The following is a 10,504-nucleotide window of genomic DNA, read 5'->3' as shown; positions in this document are numbered from 1 at the left end:
GGTTCCTGCGGTGGAGACACACACCAACGGCCCCGGCCCTGTAAAATTACCCCGAAGTTCCTGTGGTGGAAACGGGCCTATTAAGTTTGAGCCTGTGTCCCCCACTTAAAGACATAGGGCTCTAGTTTCCCAGCGCAGCGCAGGGTGGCGAACCCCGCGCAGAGCTAGTTTCGAGCAGTGCAACCCAAGGCGCGCTCAGTTTGGTAGTTTGGCAGACCGAGGTGCGCTGAAAGGGTGTGGTGGCGCAGCAGGGGGAGGTGTTGACAGATCCAGCTTGGCGCAGTGACAGTTTCGTGCCAAAAGGCTTCGCCGAAGGTGCGCTAAAAGCTTACCAGCTGAAACCAGGTCTACTGTCAGCACAGAGGGGGTGCAGCCGGTGTAAGCCGAAGTTTGGCTGACCGGCGGACAGTGCGCACACGTCACCAAAACCTCACAGGCAGGTTTCCAGAATATCAGGAACATTAACAATGCAATAAATACCCCAAAAAAACACTATTCAATGCAACTATCTGCAATCAGCACATAAATGTATCTCTGTATCGACTGTCCCGTCACATCTGATGTCAGATCAAAGGGGATTGGCACCGTTTGTCACGTTTGGCATGCGTAATGGAAACCCAACCTGATTTGATTAACACAGCTACAAACTAATGAGTTCACATCCCTCTCAGCCAACCACAAACAGCCACAGCATCACATAGGGAGTATATATTCAGCATCTGTCATCTTAGAAAAGTCAAAAGAAAAGAAACAGAGTGAGACTGTGAGAGAGAAAGAGAGAGCGCACACGAGCACGAGAGAAACGCAACATTGATTTACAATTGTGGTGACGTCCTCCCAGGCTACCTTTGCATCATCAGCCCGTGGAGATCTGCTCACAGTTCCGTATATTCAGACACTGCGAGCTTGGACCTCCCGGACCAAAACATCAGTTTCCTCCTGGGAGAAGTTTGGCCATCTGACGCTGCTGCTCTCTTCTGCCATGGCGAACTGAGTAAACTCTCATTACACCTTCGTGCGGCGCATTTAAGGGCGAGGAGAGGGGCTCATTTGATTGGTGTGATGTGTGTAAAACCCACTCCATGCCTTCTCTCCTCCCTCTTTCCGACTTAGGAGGGACGGAGGTGGGACAGACGAGCAGCTGCGCCAGGTGCACGGTGTGCCAAACTTGGAAAATCCGCCTGGCCACACCCACTTGGCGAACTGCAGGTGCGCCTCCGCCTCGCCCGGTCTGCAAAACTAGAGCCCATAGTCTAACATACTAAGACATCTACCTGTCCTCAGGACTCACATGCCCAATGAAGGAAGTGTTTGACACTGTAGGTCCTGCCATTTCACTTATTCTACACAGTAGTATAGCAAATGGTTCTGTTCCCTCTTGCTTTAAACATGCAGTAGTACATCCCATTGTTAAAAAGCCTAACCTTGATGCAACCGATTTAAACAATTTCCAGCGTTTTTCTAAGTTGCCATTTTAGTAATGGAAAAGATTGTCTATTCTCAACTACTGTCCTTTTTAGAAAATAACAACAATATGGAAAAAATTCAGTTAGGTTTTCAGGATATGCCACAGCACAAGTCAGCTTTTTTTTTTTTTTTTTTTTTTTTTTTACCTTTATTTAACCAGGTAATAGACTCACTGAGATTAAAATCTCTTTTGCAAGAGAATCCTGGCCAAGAAAGACAGCAACGCAGATTCCAACAAGAGCAATAGCCACAACAGTGACAACAAATGTTGACACAAATTGGCTCAAGGTGCAAAAATCAGCTTTACTTTAAGCTTTACTTTAAGCATCCAGTGATCTACAGCTGTCCCTTGACTCTGATAAATGTGCCATGCTAATTCTTTTAGACTGTAGCTCAGCCTTTGGTATAATCAACCATTCTATTCTCCTGATCTGTCTTGAGTGCCAGGTCGGTATCCATGGTAGCACCCTTCGGTGGTTTGACAGCTACCCCAGCTCCTCAAGTCTGCATGTCGAAGTATCCTTGAGCAGGATACTGAACCCCAAATTGCTCCTAATGATGCTTCCATCTGTGTGTGAGTGTGTTAAAAACTAAGAACAGGTGATACAGTACCTTGTATGGTAGCCTTGGCCACCAGTGTATGAATGTGTGTGTGAATGGGTGAATGTGACTCATAGTGTAAAAAAGGGCTTTAAGGGGTCGGAAGACTAGAAAGGTGCTATACAAATGCAGGTCCATTTACCATTTACCATAGATCCTTCTCTGTCAAAACTGGAAACATGTTCTCATCTGCTGCTTCCATCACCTATGGTGTATCCCAAGGCTCCATTTTGGGACCCATCATATGTGTGTTCCCTTTAGGCTCCTTCTTCAGTAATACAATATGTCACTGCTATGCAGATGATACTCAGCTTTACCCCCCTTTAAAACTGGATAATAAGAATAAAGACACAGTTAGGTCCCTCCTTGACTGCCTCCAAAATGTGAAATCTTTGATGGCAAAAAACTGTCTTCATTTGAATGCCAGTAAGACAGAACTGGTCTTATCTGGCCCCTTAAACTCCATCCAGGGTATAGCAAACCACCCGGGGGCCTTGGCACCTAACCTTCATGCCCAGACCAGAAATCTTGGTGTCATCTTTGACTCAGTTTTAAAATTCAACACTCAAATTAACTCTGTGGTTGCTTTTTCCAATTTAGAAACATTGCCAAACTCAAACAAATCCTCTCATTTCATGACCTGAAGATAGTCATGAATGCCCTAATTTCCTCTTGTATGGAATACTGTAATGCTCTGTATGTGGGTATATGCCAGTCCTCCTTATCTCGCCTGCAGTTGGTACAAAATGCTGCTGCTAGACTTCTAACTGATACTCAGAAAACAGACCACATCACACCTGTACTTTCTGAATTGTCATGTCATTCCCTTTTTGTTGTAATAATAATGTACTTGTGTCCAATTTGTGTAAAGGTGAACACTGTAAGATAACTGACTGTATATTTACTGTAAATCACTGGCATCCAGTTTTTAAAAACTGTTTTCACAGTAAATTGTTGTGAAATTGTTATGCCTGCGTATTAATGTGATATAACAGTACAACGTAGTATACATGTTCAAGTTACAACCTACTGTGAAGTTACAGTTCACAGTAACTTCATCTAATTACTGTGCTCAGTGTGCTCCCTACAGTTACTTGACTGTAATCTCACAATTAAGGTCTACATTACTGTGATTTAGCAGTGTACTTCTGTAAAATCACAATATTTACCTGCATGAATTTCACAGTGAAATTCTGAATTTGGTTAAATATCACAGTAAAAGCCTGTGAAGTGGTAATACTGTAATTTATTGTAAAATGTTACAGTTACATATTGTAACTTCCTGAAAATGATTTATAGTGAAGGGTTACTACTTCAATACATTATGACAAGTTGGCTTTTCATAAAGGACAGAGGAAAATGTCAAAATTTAAAGGAAGAAATAGTTGAAGTTATTATTATGAATAATAACAATAATAATAATACACACGGCATGTTTTTTATTCACAAACCTAACATAATCAACAAAATCATCTTGATTTCTGTTAATTTGTTTGTTTTAGATTTGAAGATCTGAACAAGTTTGCCTTGGATAAAGTTTAAACTTCAGCTGAATCTCTTCCTGTTTAAATATCATTTGTTATTATTGCAGTTAGCCATTGAAGGCAGACAGTCACAAACACAGGAAAACTAAGCCCACTTCTTTTTATAGATCTTAGCAGGTATTTAATGTTAGCAGTGTCAGTGGGGGTCTGTGGAGCCACAGGGGTCCATATTTACAGCAGAGCAGCTAGGGGCCCCAGGTCGGCACTTTACACTTCCCAAAGATGAAATTAAAACCTACGTGGAAAAGGGAATGTTTCTCCATTTGGGAGCGGGTATCAGATGAAGACATCACATCCATCAGCATGGATGTTGAGCTCACTGATGGAGAATGAAACGGGCAAGGGTGCAGGCGGGAGGCCCGCTCTGAAAAGATCCAAGACAAGGCGTATAATCAAATGACACAGCATGACCAAAGCAGGAGTAAATTACGAAATAAAACTGTCCGAGGACTTTGTCAGGGCTCCAAAGGGCTGTGACTGCAGATGGCCTCCCTAAACTCCCCTAATCACTCATTCATCTTTTTTATGGCCCGCTATGAAATGTTTAGCTGCAGGGCGACCAATGGACAAAATCTATCTATCTATCTTTCTATCTATCTATCTATCTTAGTAATTTGGATGAACTACCCATTTCATAAATTGACTGAATTCATATTTATCACCAGTTTTGTTGAAGGTCCATCAGTTTCTATATATTTTTTTTAATTGCGAATATCTGTCTGAAACAAAATGATAGCTATTTCTACATAAGCTATAAAATCTATAAATTAACTATAAAAACTATTTAATTAAATAATCAGTTCCTCCTTTTCTTTGATATTTTTGTCAGATATGCAATGATGATTGCTGGGTAGTATTTATGTTGATGTTGTCCAATGTCAAGTCCCTGTTTGTGTCAAGACAATATATGCATGTTAGCATGCACTATTAGTGTGCACTGGGGCCTGTCGTAACTTCCTTACGCCACTGTGTAAACGTCTATCAACGAAGAGTGGGAGACCAAGCTGCAGAGAGAGTCAGTAAGTGAACATTAAGGGTTATATTTCTTCTTTTTTTTTTTTTTGTCAAATTGTATATTTTTGTTTTTCTAATATCTATAGATTAAATGTTATTTCTGATGTTCTGGAATAAATTCTAAATAAATGAATTCAGCCTAAAAAAACTGAATGACCTGCTGAATTGCACTTAGTGCTATTAATAATAGTGATGATGGACTATTACCAGTACTTTATTACTGCTGTGTATTGCAGTGATGGTAGCAGTGGTGAGAAATAAATGTTTACTATGTTGGACAAGGCAGTGCTGTGTGTAACTGGTAACTGCAGTCAGGCCTTTACATCTGTTTCCATTTTGAGAGTCCTGGAATGAGACTGAATAGTCTAACTTTAAATTGTATCAACATTTGTCTTGGAAATTTGAGTTTCCTTATGTTTCCTGAAACATTGTAACACAAATATTTTTAAAATATGGGTACAACATTGATCTGATCAGTGAAATCTTTAGGCCTGGGCAATCTTTTATAAATACCCCCTGATATTAATGTATATAGGTTACATATAGGCTATATGTTTCAAAAATAAGAATAGGCCTAATAATTCTTCTTTTTTTTTTTTAAACCTGGATCCAATAATCTGTCATTCTGTTCATACTTACATACATATGTACTTGAATAATACATTTAACCACTTTTAACATAAATGTACACATTCAACTTTTTTAAATTTTATTTTATTAAAAGGATAAATTAAAGAATAAATTAATTAATAAAAAAAAATAAAAAACAAATAAACATTAAACATATGAAAACAACTAGCTGCTAGTTATAGGCTACATTGAAAAGGTATGTTGTGAGTCAGCATTTAAAACTGTTCACTGAGCCAGCAGGTCTGATATATAAAGGCAGGTTGTTTCATATTTTTGGGGCATATTGCTTAAAGAAGCCAACCAAAGGTTTTTGTAGTGACATTAGGAAAAGTTAAAAGAGCAGCTGTGGGGGATGTCAGGGTTTGTGGAGGGGCACAAGGTGATAGGGAGTCTATGATATAAGAGGGGGCAAAGACATTAAGAGCCTTAAAAACCAATAGAAGGACTTTAAAATCAATTTTAAAAGATTTTGGGAGCCATGTAGGTTACGTAAAACCAAAGTTATATGGTCTCTCTTTTTATTTTTTGTTAAAACCCTGGCAGCAGCATTCTGAATAATTTGTAATTTTGAGTGAATAAGTGAATAATGTATTAGAAGCATCACAGAGCTTGTCCATCAAACAAAAACAAAAAAGAAGAAAAAAAATCCCAGGGTAGGATCCCCCTGGACCCCGTGGAGCCCCCAGTGTCGTCACAACAAAGAAATGCCCCTGGACATGCTTATAGAGTAGAAAGTCAGTATATGGGATGGTTTATAGAGAATGAGTTTATTTCATATATTGCTTCATAGGCAAATTAATTTTTAGCATTTATAGAATGCTAAAAAAAAAAAAAGAAGTTTGTATTATAGAGCTTATTTACTGCCTGTAAAATTGGACGGATTAAAGTTAAAAGGAAGAAACAGTTAAATATGTTGCTGGTATTTTTCTTAGAAAGCTCAAATAAAATGTGTCCTTATATTTGTGTCCTGATGAGCAGCAGCTGGTCCTCCGTGCAGAGTCTGTGCAGAGCTGCGCTCCGGGGAGCCCACACTCTTTGCTACTGAGTTATTGCACAGGGCTTTTTGGAGGGAGAGGGAGTGGAGGTGTGCTTAGGCCTGGGTGATGCCCTCCTCTGTCACTCTGCCTGCAGTGTCCTCCAGTGTTATCATGAGGATATGCTCTCTCTCTCCACGCAGTGCGCTCTCCCATTTTCCACTTGCAGTCATTTTATTATTATTATTATTATTAGGCCTATTATTTATGTATTTATTTTGTCGATGAGCTGCGTGATGGGAGTTGATTTTTTGTGTTTCCGAGTGTAATTAGCCTGTAGATTGACGCAGAGCGAATTTATCCAAATTGGCACGAGTTCGCCCGGTGATCACACACGCGGTGCCAATTATGCCGTGTACGCAAATGAGGATAATATCATGTGGAGAGAAACATTTGCTTGTTTTTGTGACAAATTATCTAATTTTAGAGAGAAAGTGTTAAGTGGGTCTGCTCTACTTTCTAATTGGACTCCTCCTCTCCGCCGTACCCTCTAATTACCGCTCTCCCGTATCCGGCTGCAGCGAGAGAGAGAGAGAGAGAGAGAGAGAGAGAGAGAGAGAGAGAGAGAAATAACTGATTGCCTTCCAGTCAGTAATAACTTGTTACTGGTGGTCACTCGCCGCTGCTTTTGGTGCATCATCGTCCACCGGATGGGTTCGGCTCGTGCCTCGTTGTGCGTCACCCTGGAAAAGTGGCTCGGAGACGTGGAGGGACTGGAAGTCAGAAGTGTCCCTGCAGCGTGCAGCTCGGCGGCCAACATGCGGCTGGAGAAACACCTGTGATCCGAGCTGCGGATTTATCTTTACTGTCCTGTTCTCCCTCTGCTCCACTTTACCTCAGCCTGTCTGCCCGTCCCCGCTTTGAATCGCTCGTCTTTAAATTACCACAGTCGGGTGTGACCCGCTGAGCCGCCATGACCTCTAAGGACGACTCCAAATGCCCAGCGGTGCTGGAGGAGCGGAGGCGCAGTCCGCTGGATCAGCTGCCGCCGCCGGCCAACTCCAACAAGCCGCTGACGCCTTTCAGCATCGAGGACATCCTCAACAAGCCGTCTGTGAGAAGGAGCTACTCCCTGAGCGGAGCGGTGCACCACATATCTCCCGGAGAGAAGCTGACCTCGGCGGGTCACAGCCTGTCCGGCCGGGCTCTGCTCAGTCAAACCTCCCCGCTCTGCGCGCTGGAGGAGCTGGCCAGCAAAACCTTCAAGGGCCTGGAGGTCAGCGTCCTGCAGGCTGCAGAGGGTAAAAGCTTGTTTTTATGGAAATTATTAGCACGCTCACCATTTGTACTGGCATTACTGTAGCAGTAGGCATATTTAATTTTCTAAAAACTGGTTTAAAGTTTAAATGAAGAGGAAAAACTGAAGCCCACTTTAGGCAGAAACACACACACACACACACACACACACACATATATATATATATATATATATATATATATAAACAAAGCAAGTTGCCAAATTGTTCTAATATACACATGTAATTGCAACTTAAGTTGCAACTTGCTTTATGCAGTAACTTTGGATCTAATTGCGTTTATTCGATATAAGCAAGTGAAATGCTAAACTCATGTAAAACATTATTGCATTAGAAAAAAAAATTAAAATTAAAATAAAGCCCCGTGTATTTATTTTCAGGCAAAGGTAAATAATCGTATAGGTTAATCTAAATCTTTTTTTTTTTATTCAATGTCATTGTTTAATGCACATACAATCTAATATCTAATGTAGCAGTATGCAATAAGTAATTCCCTTTGCGTTTTAACTATTTTAATAAATAACAATTATAAAGCGGGAAAAGTGGATAAATTTTCTCTGAATTTAATCTGTTAATTCTTCATACTGACTTGGCAAAAAATAATCAGTCGTTCATCAGTTATTCTACTGATACCGCAGATTTATAGTGGAGCAGTTTTGAAGTTTTTGTTGGCTCACGTTTTTTGAACGTGTTAGTCCACCCTATATGATCGAATGCGTCCCTTTCTCTTAGGCCGAGACGGTCTGACGCTCTTCGGCCAGAGGAACACCCCTAAGAAGCGGCGGAAGTCCCGCACGGCGTTTACCAACCACCAGATCTACGAGCTGGAGAAGCGCTTCCTCTATCAGAAGTACCTGAGCCCGGCGGATCGGGACCAGATCGCCCAGCAGCTCGGTCTGACCAACGCGCAGGTCATTACCTGGTTTCAGAACCGGCGGGCCAAGCTCAAGCGGGACTTGGAGGAGATGAAAGCGGACGTGGAGTCCGCCAAGGTCGCTGGCGCTGTGGCCTATGAGAAGCTCTCCAAGCTGGCCGAGCTAGAGAAGTGCGCGGCCGGAGGGATGGGCGGCGGGACTGTTTCCGCGCCAGGACACACCGAACCCGACCCAGTCTCCTCCAGGTCCCACCAGGACACCACAGAGAGTTTCGACTCCAGCAGAGCGCACATGTCGCCTCCTTCCCCCGCATCGTCGTGGTACACAGACCGGTTGAGCAGCAAGTGTTGCTCGGAGGATGAAGATGAGGAAATAGACGTGGATGACTAAAGTTATGTCAGTGGTCACCGTGTAAAGTGCCAAATAACGCGATGTTTGCAGACAAACTCTGGCTCAACAAGGATTTCATCCTTTGCGCACGAACATGCAGCAAACTATCCAGAAACAACAGTCTCAGCGGCTTGATTTGAGAGAAGCCACAGGCCCACTGCATCCTGCCGTGGAACGGGCACGCATTCAGTAAACGCGTGACAGGTTACAGAGAGACATTCAGGGGGGAAAGGCAAGGCAGCAAACATGCAGGTGCTTATTATGGTTACAATCACTGAAATATTTCACCGCATGTTTCATTTGAGTTGATTATAAAATGGTTGAAAAGGCTACAAATCATTTTTATAAGCTTAAGCCGACTGTTTTCAGCTTTTTTATATATTAATTGTTCTGAAATGATAATCACAGAGAAATGTGTTGCCAACAGCTTGTTATAAATCACAGTTTAATATATTTATAATGCTTTGTACAACATTTAAGTGCCTTTAGAATGTACAGAACGCATACAACTGTACAAATTGTAATGTAAACTATAATGATGATGTATAATAAAAAAAAAAAACCCTTTCAAATATTCAGCCTTTTGCAGATTTTTATAGCCTAAATTATTTCTTTGGAATACATTTATATGAAGTAGGCCTATAATTATGGAATTATTTTGGTCTCTCTGGTCTTTTTTACTCTCCTCTCTGTGTCAGAGCTTTCGTTTTGGAGGTTTGTGGCGCAGAAACAGCGTCGATTGTCAAATGCATTTACAACAGCAACATGCCTCCTGACCTTCTGCGTGTATTTTCATTTTTCCTCTGTGAGAAACACAATCTGGAGCAGAGAGGCCCTGAAGAGTGCGTCTATGTGTGTGTGTGTGTGTGTGTGTGTGTGTGTGTGTGTGTGTGTGTGTGTGTGTATGTGTTCCCCGGGGACCGCTCTCCAGCAGCGCGCAATACGGAGACAAGGGTTTCTCCCGTGCTGCATGGGCCGGCGGGTCTCAGCGCACAAAGGCGGCCAGAAGAGAGTTTTTGAGAGGCCATATGGTTTAAGGATTCTCCTCTCAATTATGCGTCACTTTGATGGATTGACTCAACCCGTCTTTTCAACAATGCAGCCGCCTTTTTGTCGCACATAAAGCAGACACACTCGCTGGTCTGCGGGACCGCTGTGTTAAAACACGGCTATGAATGTGAATGTAGCTCAGTGGGCTGGTCGGAGCATTGAAATAATTGACTTGAAGATAACAGAGCTCTCAATCACATCACACACTTCATCTGCTCTCTGCTACATCAGCTGGAGCTACAGAACTTCGTATATATATGTACGAATTTGTATTGTAGTTACACACACATATGTACATATACATATATACATATATATACATATATATATATATATATATATATATATACATTTTTTTTTCAAAACCCTAATAAAGCGATACTACAACTTGACTATTGGTAAAATATATTTGAATTATTGTAGATATATTTGTTTGGGTTTTTTTTTTAAAGTTTACCTTTCTCTGGAGATTTTAACTTCATGTCACCATCTTCATCACTACTCAGTTATATTAGCGTACTTCTTACAAAACAAAAATATTTTGGAATGATGTCCTTTTCCTCCTACTTTTTATAGAAATAATCTAAACAGATGATAATATAAACGATAATAATGATCCACTTAGAACCTTTCAAATAGATTAG

At 41.4% G+C, this 10,504-nt stretch overlaps 1 protein-coding gene across 1 annotated transcript; it reads left to right on the top strand.

Moving 5' to 3' along the window:
• Nucleotides 1-6,936: 6,936 nt before the first annotated feature.
• lbx1a (ladybird homeobox 1a) lies at nucleotides 6,937-9,028 on the top strand. Its single transcript, XM_049601267.1, has 2 exons — nucleotides 6,937-7,530; nucleotides 8,278-9,028. Exons 1-2 carry the CDS (start codon nucleotides 7,203-7,205, stop codon nucleotides 8,808-8,810), a joined length of 861 nt encoding a protein of 286 aa, XP_049457224.1. The 5' UTR covers nucleotides 6,937-7,202; the 3' UTR covers nucleotides 8,811-9,028.
• The last annotated feature ends 1,476 nt before the right edge of the window (nucleotides 9,029-10,504 follow it).

Source organism: Epinephelus fuscoguttatus, linkage group LG16 (genome assembly GCF_011397635.1).
Source record: "Epinephelus fuscoguttatus linkage group LG16, E.fuscoguttatus.final_Chr_v1".
NCBI classification, from domain to species: domain Eukaryota; kingdom Metazoa; phylum Chordata; class Actinopteri; order Perciformes; family Serranidae; genus Epinephelus; species Epinephelus fuscoguttatus.
This window is presented reverse-complemented; position numbering and strand designations above follow the sequence as displayed.

What these genes read in the sequence shown, in the direction of transcription:
- lbx1a (XM_049601267.1), top strand. Translation starts at nt 7,203, where the DNA reads ATGACCTCTAAGGACGACTCCAAATGCCCAGCGGTGCTGGAGGAGCGG. An exon ending in CGTCCTGCAGGCTGCAGAGG is followed by an intron (nt 7,531 to 8,277) that starts GTAAAAGCTTGT and finishes CCTTTCTCTTAG; the next exon opens with GCCGAGACGGTCTGACGCTC.